At 38.7% G+C, this 15,507-nt stretch overlaps 2 protein-coding genes across 2 annotated transcripts in view; one reads left to right on the forward strand and one right to left on the reverse strand.

The window, feature by feature from the left end:
* Window positions 1–14,679, reverse strand: part of LOC121373524 — a 35,005-nt gene extending 20,326 nt beyond the window's left edge. Inside the window, exons 1-2 of the mRNA XM_041500197.1 lie at window positions 14,521–14,679; window positions 3,854–3,922 (exon numbers count right to left, since the gene is read on the reverse strand). Of these exons, the coding sequence (XP_041356131.1) occupies window positions 3,854–3,922; window positions 14,521–14,575 (124 nt within the window). The 5' untranslated portion in view covers window positions 14,576–14,679. The remainder of the gene's footprint in view (window positions 1–3,853; window positions 3,923–14,520) is intronic.
* On the forward strand, window positions 7,823–10,020 carry LOC121373526. The gene is made up of 2 exons (XM_041500199.1): window positions 7,823–8,141; window positions 9,271–10,020. The coding sequence occupies exons 1-2, from the start codon at window positions 7,923–7,925 to the stop codon at window positions 9,541–9,543; spliced, it is 492 nt and encodes a 163-aa protein (XP_041356133.1). The 5' UTR covers window positions 7,823–7,922; the 3' UTR covers window positions 9,544–10,020.
* Window positions 14,680–15,507: the final 828 nt, after the last annotated feature.

The following is a 15,507-nucleotide window of genomic DNA, read 5'->3' on the forward strand; positions in this document are numbered from 1 at the left end:
GCAGCCGTCATTTTTGCTAAAATTTCCAGTTCCATTTTTGGGGGTACCCCGCATTAGTTTCAATCTCTGGTATATACTGCATAACAACTGTATAGCAAATAAAAGTGTATTTTTTTCTTGTCAGTGGATAATAGTATTTGCACAAATAATCAATGTCACATATTACTACCAATCACACCGACAGCTGCTTTTACTCCGTAAATATTTCACGGTGCACCTCCAACTTTGACACGGAACTCTCTTCTTTGGTACTATGCAACCTAGAAAGGTTTTTGTCGCCTGTACTGACCCTCTATAATAGTGGCAGTCCTCCAACGGACTGACTTGGAACCATATATTACTGTGATCAAGATCAGGCCTGGTACTTATAAAACTTTTAGCGTCTGAACTCGAGACTCTTAATAGAGTCTGAGACACTACTAACGTCATGACAACGCCATACAAATTGTATGCGTAGTGGTTAGGTCATCGGTCTACAGGCTGGTAAGTACTTGTTTCGGATCCCAGTCGTGACATGGGATTTTTAATCCAGATACCGACTCCAAACCCTGAGTGAGTGCTCCGCAAGGCTCAATGGGTAGGTGTAAACCACTTGCACCGACCAGTGATCCATAACTGGTTCAACAAAGGCCATGGTTTGTGCTATCCTGCCTGTGGGAAGCGCAAATAAAAGATCCCTTGCTGCTAATCGGAAAGAATAGCCCATGTAGTGGCGACAACGGGTTTCCTCTCCAAATCTGTGTGGTCCTTAACCATATGTCTGACGCCATATAACCGTAAATAAAATGTGTTGAGTGCGTCGTTAAATAAAACATTCCTTTCTTTCTTTCATTAGAGATTGAGTCTAGACTAAAAACGTTTATAAGCACGGGCCCAGCTCTCGTTTATAAACAAAGAACCTGACAGTGATTCGTGGCTGCATACCTTAAATACATTTAAGACAGTGGCAGGGCAATATATGGGAAGCCTGCTGGAAATAACACATCACAGGGTGAGTGGAGGGTTTGAGACAGTATATGCAGGGCGACCAATCTAATGGAAATAGTTTTCCGGAATTTTCTGATATTTTAATTTTTATGCGTGCGAACGCCCTTTTCAAAACTTTAATTTAAAGCGTGCGAAAACGTCATTTTCATAAAAGTAATTTTAAACAGTGCGAAAAATGTCATGTTTGACATATATTTGCAAAATGACAATACAAATGAGTATATTATTATTTATATATGAATTGGAACTTCCTCATAAAAAGACACACACACACACACACACACACACACACACACACCTACACAGACACCAAATATAATCAAGAAATTCACACAAAAACCCCCACTTTATTAGCAAATATTCTATTACAGTTTAAGACTCCCACCTACAGATAAAGTGATAATAAATAAATAGCAATAAAGTGACAAACAAACTTGGGACCAATGTTATTTTTATGTAGGTACATTGCCACATATGCACTATTTCATCATATGCATGTAATGGGGTCGAACTGATTTGTGGCGAACTGGTTCGGGGACGAAACGTCTGCTACCCATATTAAGACTGGCTCCCGTTTTGCATTACGCTTACATTACTATTAGAGTAACACTTTTGGGGAGCCAGTGTACAGAAAAAATTGCGTTATTAGTTAACTTACTTGAATAAAATAATATCGGTAGGTATATTAATGTCATGGATACGTCATATAATACATTAGTAGTGGCCAAATATTATTTAATCAAATGTTGCATGTGAAAAAGTAAAGTTTGCTTTTATTTAACGACGCCGCTAGAGCACATTGATTTTTTATCTTATCATCGGCTATTGGACGTCAAACATATGGTCATTCTGACACTGTTTTTAGAGGAAACCCGCTGTCGCCACATAGGCTACTCTTTTTACGACAGGCAGCAAGGGATCTTTTATTTGCGCTTCCCACAGGCAGGATAGCACAAACCATGGCATTTGTTGAACCAGTTATGGATCACTGGTCGGTGCAAGTGGTTTACACCTACCCATTGAGCCTTGCGGTGCACTCACTCAGGGTTTGGAGTCGGTATCTCGATTAAAAATCCCATGCTTCGACTGGGATCCGAACCCAGTACCTACCAGCCTGTAGACCGATGGCCTGCCACGACGCCACCGAGGCCGGTTTGCATGTGAAAGCCAATGGAAAGAAGACAATTGTCGGTTCGGGTGTTTTTGTTGTTGTTTTTGTACGACCGTAGCGTTCTTCTGTTATATACTCATGCTTTCATCCACGGTCGCAAAATTGCATAATCGCCATAGAACCGACGCCCGCCCCGTAGGAACACAAGTCTATGATATTTAAAATATCTTTAAAATGAAGACATAAACTATTCGAGTACTAAAAATAAGAAAGAAAATTTCATATATGTCTTCAGTTCACTCGACATTTTCATTGGTCGGTTGTTGACACGCCCGAGGTCTTGGTAATGGCACAAAACTAGACAAAACGGAGCTCAGGCTGAAATGAGTGATAAAGGTATTTAATTCTAAGAATGTAGAATGTAATAAGAATTAGTTGTTTAAAAAAAAATTCGAGTGAATTTGAAAAATGTTTGGCATATTGGATATTGGATATTTGGCATCAATTCTGGAATTCCGAGTACGTGATGAAAATTCCGGATTTTTTTGGTATGTGGAGAATTAGGACTTAGTAGGAAGCATTATAAAATTAAAATATAACATAATCTCAAGCTAAATGAGAGAAAAATGACCTGCGAGTTATTGGTACTTTTAACAGGTGAATTTCTATATCACCTTGTAGGTCTAAAAATAGACTGTTTTTCGCTTTTGACAGACCGCTATTTCGAGCTCTGGCGTTATCGTAACTTTTTTGAAATCAGTCTTGTGCAAAGATACGGCTTTGAATATGTTAATGACAGATTTGTCATCGTCATATATGTTACGGCTTTTATTACACACCTTTAAAAGGTTTATATTGTTTTGGTGAATTACTTGTGAATTTTAAGGGAGAAATACGTTTAACATAATTAAACACTACTTTATAAAGAAAACACATGGTGGCAACACTTGACAAAATACATTTATAAGATTGTTTACGAATTAAGATTTAATACAGTATTTAATAATATTAGTTAAAGTTAAAGTCTGTTTTGTTTAACGGCATCATCAGAGCACATTGACTGATTAATCATCGGCTATTAGATGTCAAACATTTGGTAATTATAAAATATAATCTTAGTGAAGAAACACGATACATTTTTCTATTAGTAGCAAAGGTTCTTTTATATGCACCATCCCACAAACAGAATAGCACATACCACGGCCTTTGATATACCTGTCGTGGAGCACTGGCTGGAACGAGAAATAGCCTAAAGGGCCCAACGACGGGGGTCGATCCTAGACTGACCGCGCATCAGTGAAGCACTTTATACTGAGCTATGTCCCTCCCTTTAATACTATTGTATTGCATAACTGTTGTGGGGCACTAGGTGGAACGAGAAATAACCTAATGGACCCAGCGACGGGAATCGATCCTAGACTGACCGCGCATCAGTGAAGCACTTTATACTAAGCTATGTCCCTCCTTTTAATACTATTGTATTGTATAACTGTTGTCGGGTACTAGGTGGAACGAGAAATAACCTAATGGGCCCAACGACGGGAATCGATCCTAGACTGACCGCGCATCATTCAAGCGGTTTAGACTGAGATACGTCCCTCCCCTTAATAATATTGGAGATATTTGTCTACACTTACTAAATTTGCATCTTATTACAGAAATTAATGTCGAAAACAAGTACAAACTACAGTTATAATAAACTCGTGGTGTCGTTAAACATCTACTCTATTCTATTTTAATAAACTCGTGAGTTACCTGTGTTGACTTTAATCAAGTTGGCCGCCCACCTTGTAGCCATTTGCCACTGAGCTGTCGACAGACATACTGAAAGAAAAAACAAGAAGACAAATTATTTTATTATAGTGTCACATGTTGTACATAAATCCTAGAATATAAATCTATGTATTCATACGAAGGTTAAACAGTACAGCATCCCGCCAGACGGTCTACGAGACATTCCAAGCATTTAAAATTCTAAAATATTTAAAAGTATATTTCATTAACTTCTAATTAAAACAATTTATTAAATGTTTATTATAAAATGCAATACTGATGCCAAATTTCAATAGGGTTAGGGGCCGTCCATAATTTTCAACATTTTCACGAGCGTACAAACCCGTACACTTTTGATCGACATTTTTCATTTTCAAAAAAAGTGTACGCTGGCCCCTTAACACCCCCCCCCCCCCCCCCCCCCCCGCGTACGGTTTGTACGCTCGTGAAAATTTGAAAATTATGGACGGTCCCTTAGTCAGTAAAAGCAATCATAACATTGTTATACACTAGACATTTAAAAAAGCCATATACTGTGTCAAAGATTATTGGTACTCAGAAGTTCACGAATAATAAAAAACAAAAGAAAAAAAAAGAAGAAAAGAAACGAAAGAAAAATAAAGAAAGAAACAACAACAAAAAAAAGAAGAAAAAAAGAAGAAAAAGACAAAGCAAAACAACAAACAAACGGACGATCAAAACAGAACAAAACAAAACATCAACAAACAAACACAAAAGAAGAAGAAATAACTAACTAACACTGACCCTACATTTGGGGTCAGTACCTTTCCTGTGTAGCACAAAATGTATTTTGAGATATGCAAAACATCAGCGTGAGCATGAAGACATTGTCTTTGTCATATCAAACTTGATAAGAAGAATTTACAAGTAATGTGTAATTTAACTGTAATTTAGCTCTAACACCGAACATAATCAACACTGCCTTATAACTAGAGGCAATGTATTTCAATATCATGTGTAATTTAGATGAAATATAGCTTTAATACCCGAACATAATCAACACTGCCTTAAAACTAGAGGCAATGCATTTCAATATCATGTGTAATTTAGATGTAATTTAGCTTTAATACCCGAACATAATCAACACTGCCTTAAAACTAGAGGCAATGTATTTCAATATCATGTGTAATTTAGATGTAATTTAGCTTTAATACCCGAACATAATCAACACTGCCTTATAACTAGAGGCAATGTATTTCAATATCATGTGTAATTTAGCTGTAATTTAGCTCTAACACCGAACATAATCAACACTGCCTTATATCTAGAGGCAATGTATTTCAATAGCATGTGTAATTTAGCTGTAATTTAGCTCTAACACAGAACATAATCAACACTGCCTTATAACTAGAGGCAATGTATTTCAATAGCATGTGTAATTTAGCTGTAATTTAGCTCTAACACAGAACATAATCAACACTGCCTTATAACTAGAGGCAATGTATTTCAATAGCATGTGTAATTTAGCTGTAATTTAGCTCTAACACAGAACATAATCAACACTGCCTTATAACTAGAGGCAATGTATTTCAATAGCATGTGTAATTTAGCTGTAATTTAGCTCTAACACAGAACATAATCAACACTGCCTTATAACTAGAGGCAATGTATTTCAATAGCATGTGTAATTTAGCTGTAATTTAGCTCTAACACAGAACATAATCAACACTGCCTTATAACTAGAGGCAATGCATTTCAATAGCATGTGTAATTTAGCTGTAATTTAGCTCTAACACCGAACATAATCAACACTGCCTTATAACTAGAGCCAGTGTATTTCAATATCATCTTAAATTTAACTGTAATATAACTATAATACTCGAACATAATTTGCACTGCCTTAAAACTGGAGCCCATGCATTTCAATAACATCTGAAATTTAACTGTAATTTACCGCAATTTGTCTTATAACAAGTTGCATCAATAATATCTGAAATTATTCTTCACGACACAGTAGATGAGTTTTGTTTGAAGTCACGTTTTCTTGTTTGAGATGGTACCATCCTTATCTCTATCTATCAGTATATAGGAAGGATGACAACATCAGACGACAGACATCTGTTAATTAATATAAGTTGTAGAAGCATCACGAGGGGTATACACGGCCGAAGCTAGCGGGCGGGGGGGGGGGGGGGGGGGGGTAGGGTTAAGGGTGTGTGTGTGTGTGTGCAGTCCCCCCCCCCCGAATTTTTTTTTATCTTAAAGAGTTTTAGACTATTAACTACTCAGTTTCCCCCTCCTCCCCCCCCCCCCCAACAAAACATCCTAGCTACGGCCCTGGTATATGGCTTTTTTTGTACCCTCTGTGTGTTCTTTTACACAGAGGGTAAAAGAGCACACAGAGGGTACATAAAAAGCCATATACCCCGTGAGATGCTTCTACAACGAATTTATCTTGCCGACATGTTAAACCATATAGCCAAATAATCAAAATAACGCCAGACAATAATTGTTAACAATTTATTGATGATGATGATGATAACTAGTTTAACGTGCCCATATACCACTAGGGTTTCGAACACGCCCATCCATAGTCCGACCTCCGATAAGATCGGTGGCCTGACTCGGGATGGAGGGGGGGGGGGGAGGGGGGAGGTGAAAATGGGCAGAATTTTGAAAATAGCAATTAGTAAAAAAGTTAATAAATTAAAGAAAAAAAAGAAAAAGGTTACAAGCCAAAAATAAAAAAGAATTGACTGCTCGGCCGAATATTTATATAATTTGGAGCATTTTAGAAGGACAGTCCAAAATTAAATAAGAGAAAGAAGAGAGGATCGGACTATTTAATAATATTACAAAAAAGAAGTAATTTCGACATAAAATTTTGAACGCAGATCTAAACGTTTAAAGTCCGATCGATATGTCCACGCGAGTGGCCTCGTTAAGGCCGTTTGGGTGCACAGCTTAAAGGGACGAGATGGGTTGCATCCCGTCAAGAAAACCCCTAGATTGACAGTCGATAGACGTTGAAGGTGTAGTGCTGTGCTGAAATACAGATCTTGAGAAGCCGGATCCGTCTGAACGAGTAGAGTATCAGACTAGGGTATAGTCCAGTCGTCATGGGTTGGTATAGTGGTGCGGACGGGCCCGACTCCGGAGGATACGAGATGGTATCACTATAAAATAATGTAAAGTCTAGAAAAAGAGTAGTAGGGGCCGACCCCGCTTCCTATTTCTTCTTAGAGTGAGGCGGTCAATCTTCCAGTGCTGCTAGGACAGGCTCGGACATGTAGAGACTAAACGCGAACAACCGTGGCGTTCTGCAGAATGGCCGTCATACGAGTCACGAAAAAACAAGTCAACATAGTCAGACGGAGAAAAACGTGGAGGCGAGGAATCTCGCTGAAAAAGAATCCAACCTGGTGGTGCAGACTGTCGAAACGAGAAGCGTTCCAGCGTTCAATCTGTTCCAATGGCCGCATACATCCTAGTAGAAAACTTAATTTCGCTGACAAAAACAACGAAATGAAGGACCCCCAAGTCGAGCACACGAAAGCACGTGCAGTGTGCACAAGCGAAACAAACAAGTCTTACCGCGTGGAGCTCCAGACTGGGAATCAACAATTTATTAACGGAGCCGTACCACGCGGACGCGAAGGAAACCACTTGCCAGTGACGAAAAATAGTTCCATCGATAAACGAGTTTTTAACTTCATGTTTGTAATACGAAATTGTCTGAAACAGATATTAATAATAATAATAATAAAACCACTTTCTTTTTATCAGGAATATATGTAGTACAAAAATTATTGCTTTAGCATTAAGGGGCCGTTCAAATATTACGTAACGCTATTTTTGTCAAAATTAGACACCCACCCACCCCCTTGTAACGCTCTGTAACGCTAGACCATACACCCCCCAAAATATTACGTAACGCTCGGAGATACCCCCCCCCCCCTCCACGCCCAACACAGACAAAGCAACGTGGCAATGTATATTTATACCCATGAACGCTATGATGACGTCAATAAAGTGACGTATTGCTGTACGATGGATAAAGAAAGCACGTTTTCACTTTCGCCATTTTAAAATGGTTGACAGAGAAAGATTACACCAATCTCTAATTGAAGGGTATGGACGAGCTAACGTAGAGTTGTCCAAAAAGACGGTTCAACTTGAAGTTGCTAAAGTTTGGAAGGAAATGAAGAAGGAACCAGAGGATCTCACACGGCACGTCTCTAGAAAGCTTCAAGAATGGAAACAACTTGAAATGAAACGCAGAGGACGTTTGTTTTCTTTTTGGTCAAAGGTAGGCAACGTCAGTTTCGTTTGGCCTAAATAAAATGTGTTGGAAATAACAAACACAATATATTTTTATATGCAAGTTGATTCCCTGTATATTCAGTCAGGGCCTATATCGAAAGCCGAGTGGTTGTGGTTGTGGACTGCCAAATGCTATTCGAATCAGTGCAAGAGGTTCGAACCCAACCATTTGACAAGTGTGTTTTTAAATGTATAGGTATATATATTTAGAGATAAAGAATAACTGGTTACGGCCTTATAGATATAGGATTTAAATATCCTGCGAAGGTTAGAATGGTTTAATGCCGAGAGGCTCTGCTGAGCGGCATTCTTCATTCGACCTGATCAGGATAAATTTTATATCCTAAGGCAGTAACCAGTTATTTTATTTATCCTAACAAGAATAGTAAAATAAAAGTCATTATAATTTCTGTTTTATACCAAATTGTTAATTTATCATAATTATTCCAGCACGCACTTGCAGTATGACGTCATACATGACAGATGACTGTTTTTTTGTTTTGTTTTTTAAAAAACGTTACTTACTAAGTTTATACATTTGTGTAGGTCCCAAAAGGCATCTCTAAGCTCTTGAGAAATAAATAAATCTATAAATGTTGATTCATTATTGAAACACAAAAGGACATTTATTGATACTGTATTAAAACTAACGATATATTTAGTATGTAGCTGAAAAACAAAGTATCGAATCGAGTTGAGCATATATCACGTGACCTATATTTTTGGTCAGTGACCGAAAATATAAAGGTTTATCTAGTTATATCATGTCAATGTATATACCAATATACAGTGTATACCAAAAAAATGTAGGCCTATTGAAGTCGCTGTCTCTAGTTTAACTGTTAATAAAGGTTTGAGTTGATTTATTTCGGAAAATGAGAAGAAATTGGAAAACATGGTATATGCAGTTGGCCTCCCCAGTACACTGAATGCATCAGTTTCAATGTATTTTGACTTGATACCTTGTGACAAAGTATTTAAATATATATATATATATAATATATATATATATATATATATATATATATATAATGGTGAGTGTTAAATTTTTTATCGTATTTTAAAATCATTATTAATTTTACAGATAGGCCTACATATTAATTTATCTTTTGTAGGTTCCAAAAACAGACCTAGAAAAATCGGGTGTGAATGATGAATCTGAGATGAATGGAAACACTGCGATCGTTGGAGAGGAAGAAAAGGACACCCATCAGTCAGTAAAAGAAAGCCAAACCACTGTTCATACAGCTCCGAAGCAAGAAAAACTTGAAGCTGCTATATCTAAAATAAATGAGGATCTTAACAATTTGTACAAGAAAAAACATCAAGGATTGCTCTCAAAGACAGAATGTGAAGAACTGAAGAAAAAAACAGACAGAACTGGATAGAGTAAAATTGGATATGAAAAAATGTATAAAAAACAAAGAAAGGCAACAGCGCTATCGAGATAATTTCAAACGAAAGCTGGAGGACTTAGATGATGAAACTCGCAAACATCTAAGAGGAACAACCATTGGTCGGCCACCAATTGTTGAAGATGAGAATCTTTTGCATAAGGTGATTGTAGATATTGCCATAGGCGGTTCAGCGGCAGATGACAGACGGCGTTCTGAAGTTATCAGGACGGTCAGAACATTGGATGATTTGACTGCCTCCTTGAAGAAACAAGGGATCCATTTATCTAGAAGTGCAGTATACCTTCGGCTTCTTCCTCGAAATGCTACAACTCTAGAGGGTAAGAGACACTGTAAAACTGTGCCTGTCAAACTGATTAGAGCACAGAACGATGAACATTCTCGCCACCAGGACAGGTATTTTGCTCGAGCATCCATTTCCAATTTGGAAGAGTTGGCATCACTTCTAGGACCAGGTGAAGTCACTTTTTTACTCACAGGACGACAAAGCGAGAGTTCCAATAGGACTGACCGCCGCCAATAAACAGGCACCTTTGATCATGCACATGGAGTATAAAATCAAACTAAGTGATCATGATTTTGTCATTGCTGCTCAACATAAGTTGGTACCATCAGTGATCGCAGCAATATCGATTGGAAAAAACAGTTTTGATAGTCCCGTGTTACTTATTCTGGGCCAACGTATGTGGGAATTCGAAGTGCTAAACATTCCTCATCATCTGCGCTGCATCACTTGCATGATATGAAACGTATTCTATCCTTGCCTGAATTCCGAGAAAGCATGTATTGTCAAGATGGACTACCGAAACCCATTATGATAATAACTGTGGATGGAGGACCAGATGAAAACCCTCGGTACACAAAAACCATTCAGTGTGCAGTGGATTACTTCTGTTCATACAAATTGGATGCTTTATTCATCGCAACAAATGCCCCCGGAAGGAGTGCGTTCAACCGTGTCGAGAGACGCATGGCTCCGCTTAGCCATGATATTGCAGGACTTGTACTGCCGCACGACCATTTCGGAAGTCATCTTAATCCACAGGGTGAAACGGTGGATAATGAGATGGAAAAACAAAACTTCGAACATGCTGCAAACGTTCTAGCTGAAGTATGGTCAAACACTGTAATTGACGGGTACCCAACAGTAGCAGAATACATCCCTCCAAGTCAACCTGACGACCCTGTACTGGAAAAAAATCGCCTGTGGCATGAACAACATGTACGGGAAAGCCAGTACATGCTGCAAATTGTGAAATGTCGTAACCACTCATGTTGTGAGGAGCCAAGAAGTTCATATTTTGACATTGTCAAGGAGCGCTTCCTGCCCCCTCCTATGCCACTTTCGCAGACAGAAGATGGCTTGATGTGTTGCACTAATGATGTAACGGCACGGTTCCCATCACTCTTTGTACATTTAGTACTAGGGAATTCAGTTCTTCCCACAAGAACAAAGAACAAGTTTGCTAAGGGACTACCATACGACTTTGCATGTCCAAGCTTACAGAGTGAACTACAAAAACGTATTTGTGATAGGTGTGGTCTATATCACGCCTCCATCAAGTCGATGACATCCCATTCCCGAATGTGCCGAAATAAATATCCGACTTTGAACCACGAAGCTCAAGCAGCCGTGCATCGTATCCGCCCTACACGTTTGGCTGCCAAGCGTCAGCGAGAACTGATGTGCGTCATACGATATATGGAAAATGAGGAATTTGAATGGCTTGATGAGGACGACGTTGACATCGATGGATTAGAAGTTCCAACCAATATATCGGTTGTTAACGGCACACCTCTGCTTTCACCTGAATCCCGAGAATCTCCTTGGGAAAACCAAAATTAAAATATCTAGTGTATTAAAGCATTTCAGCCTGATTTAAAATTGTTTTTGGTTAACATTTACTTCTTAAAAACCTACATTATATATTGTTGCCATGGCATAGCACGTTTAAGAGAAAACAAAATGTTGTTACGTAACGCTGTTCAGTACACCCCCCCCCCCTTGTAACGCCATATAACGCTTGGACGTACACCCCCCCACCCCCCTAAGCGTTACGTAATATTTGAATGGCCCCTAACTGGGGTGGCTGGAAACTGTTGGAAATTACAGACGGGGGTATAAGAGAATTTGGCTCTGCCCACAGGTGTATAAGGGATTTGTCCAACAACCTATGAGATTAAAGAATTTTACATGAAGGCGAGATAATATGCTATTGTCCATACACGTATAATGTATACACTAGCTATGTAATGATTATGTTATAAATATAATTATGCTATAAGTGTTTTTTATGTTATGTAATTTCAAATATGAACTCGCTCTTTAGAATGAATATCAACAGCACTGTTGAATTGTATGTATGATTATGGTTATTGCATTTACAGTTTCGTTGAATTATTACGAGAATATAGTTATACTGTAAACAGTTTCCATTTTTCTAGACAAATGTCTGTGTTTTTAAAAGGACTGTCCTGAGTTTGCAGCCATTTTAAAATGTTTGCGATAACAGAGCCTTGTTGGCGACTACTATTTCATACTAAATACATTTTCTTGTTTAGAAAGAAAGAAATGTTTTATTTAACGACGCTCTCAACACATTTTATTAACGGTTATATGGCGTCAGACATATAGTTAAGGACCACACAGATTTTGGGAGGAAACCCGCTGTCGCCACTACATGGACTACTCTTTCCGATTAGCAGCAAGGGGTCTTTTATTTGCGCTTCCCACAGGCAGGATAGCACAAACCATGGCCTTTGTTGAACCAGTTATGGATCACTGGTCGGTGCAAGTGGTTTACACCTACCCATTGAGCCTTGCGGAGCACCCACTCAGGGTTTGGAGTCAGTATCTGGATTAAAAATCCCATGCCTCGACTGGGATCCGAACCCAGTACCTACCAGCCTGTAGACCGATGACCTAACCACGACGCCACCGAGGCTGGTCTTTCTTGTTTAGAATACCAGTGTCTGTATATTGAATGCGTTTTCGGTCGCATACTAATGTTTGTTGTATTCAGATTTTACTATAATTCGTGATAGATATTTTTTCGTACGTACGAAACTATTGGAAGGTAAAATCCGGTTTGGGCTACTACACACATTAAGACAACAACAAACACCTTGAAAATACAGACACAGATATTTTAAATAAGAAAATATATTTAATGTGTATGTTACGTCATCGAAAAGGCTCTATTGGTCGGAAGCATTATAATGGTTGTAAACTCAGGACTGCCCCTTTAAAGTATAAGTAAACGTATAGTTATACAATAAATTCCATGGTTCCTAGAGGTAGTACTAAACCAAATAACTTCCGGCTGGGTCAAAGTTCGAGGTGCACCGAACTTTTGATAGAGAAGTGAACACCACAAGTCCTGTGATTGGTTATAAATGTGAGTGTGTTGGTTGTAAAAAAATTTAGTTTCATCTGGGCTAAAAATGTATGCAATTTTATTTCATCTAGTACCACTGTGTCAAGTAGCCTTGTGCTTGGAACATGTATGGGGTACCTGTAAAAAAAAAGTACTCAAATTTTGTGCGGAACTAGGGTAGTCATAGACGCTACCTGTTATCTCAGAAATGAGCAGCTTGACACCCACTTTTTTGTGATTCACTTTAAGGGTGAGGGGTGGTAGTATTTATATCCGTGGCGTTTATGTCGATTGATACGTTACAGGTAGGAGTTTTAGCCACATATGTTACTATTGTCGTCTATGGGATTTGATTTAGTAGTATACACCCTAGACCATGCAATTGTAGTTCTGAACTCCGTCTACAGCAATGCTGAACTGGTTATATAATTCTCGTTTCAACTTCGATATCTTATACTGCAAGTATAATTTGTACAGTGTGTAACTTCAAATTTGAACTCACAGAATCAATATCTAGAGCACTGTTGAACTGATTATTTTCTTTACAGTTTCGTTGAATTATTATGAAAATATAGCTAGTTGTCTAGACAAATTTAAAGTACCAGTATTGTTATAAATGTTTTTGGTTTCTAGACCATGCAATTTCAGTTCTGACAAGTAGTATCTAACAAGTAGTATCTAATGTCTGCAATGTTGAACTAGATAAATGTGTTTCAGAGTATGTAACTTCAAACTTGAACTTGCTCTTTAGAAGCAATATGCACAGTCTACAGCACTGTTGAACTGGATGTATGATTCTTATTATTTTACTGCAAGTATAATTTATAAATGGTTTCAGAGTATGCAACTTCAAATTTGAACTCACAGAATCGTTATTCACAGCGATGCAGTACTAGATGTATAATTCTGCTTGTTTTCTTTACAATGTTATTGTCACATAGTGTAAGTTTAGTTATACTGTACACGATATCCAATTACATGTGTATCACCCATTAAATATTTTTGTAGGAGATACCACTGTCACTATAATTTGCGATATCTCCTGCAATATTCTCCTAGGAGATATCGCGTCTTTTTTTTTACGTCAGTTTGTACGTTTCAGCTCTAAACCTATCATTAGTGACGTCACGCCACTGTCGTTCTGCTAGTTAACGAGTCTACCACTGCCAAATATAGTGACATCCAACCCACATTACTGACATTGTTTACAAGTGTCGCAAATGAAAATAATGATAATGAAAGATTAACACCCCCCCCCCCCCCCCCCCCTCCTCGTGTCTTGTGATATCATAATATACCAGCACTCGTTGATAAAAGTATAACAAAAAAATCCTCGGCAAGCCTTGGATTTCATACTTTTATCAACTCGTGCTGATAAATTATGATATCACAACACACGAGGGGAGTATCCTCTGTTTATCAGCACTCGGCAAGCCTCGGATTTTATACATTTATCAACTCGTGCTGATAAATTATGATATCACAAGACGCGCGGGGAGTATCCTCTGTTTCTTGACAGATTTTGGTGTGGTGTTAATAAAGTAAAAATTTAGTTAATCAAATCTGAACTCACCGTTTAGAATCAGTATCCACAGGAATGCTGTACCGGGCGTCGACAACACTGCCATCTTTCACGTTCTGCTCCCTGGGTGATTTACCGATGCATTATACCGTTGTCTTCATGACGAGGGAGATGACGTCGATGACGTAACAAGCTCTGTGTGCAGGACTGTGTTGGTTCCCCGGTGTTTACGTCACATGACCTGGCACGTCATTTAACCCCAGACGAGTCATTAATTGTCATTACTGGTGACGAAAGTTTCGGACAGACATTCATGTTGTGGGGAGAGAAATTATGAGAGAAAGGACACATCGGATTATTATTTAATCAGTGGCCTCGGTGATGTAGCGGTTAAGCCGACGGACTTAAAAGGAAAAATGTCACGTGCCACTATTATAGTTCCTTACTGGCCTCGGTGGCGTCGTGGTTGCGCCATCGGACATAAGGCTGGTAGGTACAGGGTTCGCAGCCCGGTACCGGCTCCAGGTAGGTGCAGCCGGAGATGAAATATTTTATGACGGTATGTTAAGTATTATTTTCTTTTCTTTTTCATACGTCGGCCATTAACATCATTTCGAGCACGACCGGCTTCGGTGGCGCAGTGGTTAAGCCATCGGACTACAGGCCGGGAGGTACAGTGTTCGCAGCCCGGTAGCGTCTCCAACCCAGAGCGAGTTCTTAAGGGCTCAGTGGGTAGGTATAAGACCCCTACACCATCTTTTCTCTTTCTCACTAACAACTAACCACTAATAACCCACCGTCCTGGACAGACAGCCCAGATAGCTGAGGTGTTTGCCCAGGACAGCGTGCTCGAACCTTAATTGGATATAATCACAAAAATAAGACTCTTTGCTGGTTTGGATTTAAAATATAATAAAAATATTTTTCTATCATCCATTAAAGGCTTTTGTAGGAGATATCGCTGGCACTATAATTTGCGATGTCTCCTGCGATATTCTCCTAGGAGATATCGCTTCTTATAATCTTGATTGGTCAAAT

This window comes from Gigantopelta aegis, chromosome 5 (assembly GCF_016097555.1).
Source record: "Gigantopelta aegis isolate Gae_Host chromosome 5, Gae_host_genome, whole genome shotgun sequence".
Taxonomy (NCBI): Eukaryota; Metazoa; Mollusca; class Gastropoda; order Neomphalida; family Peltospiridae; genus Gigantopelta; species Gigantopelta aegis.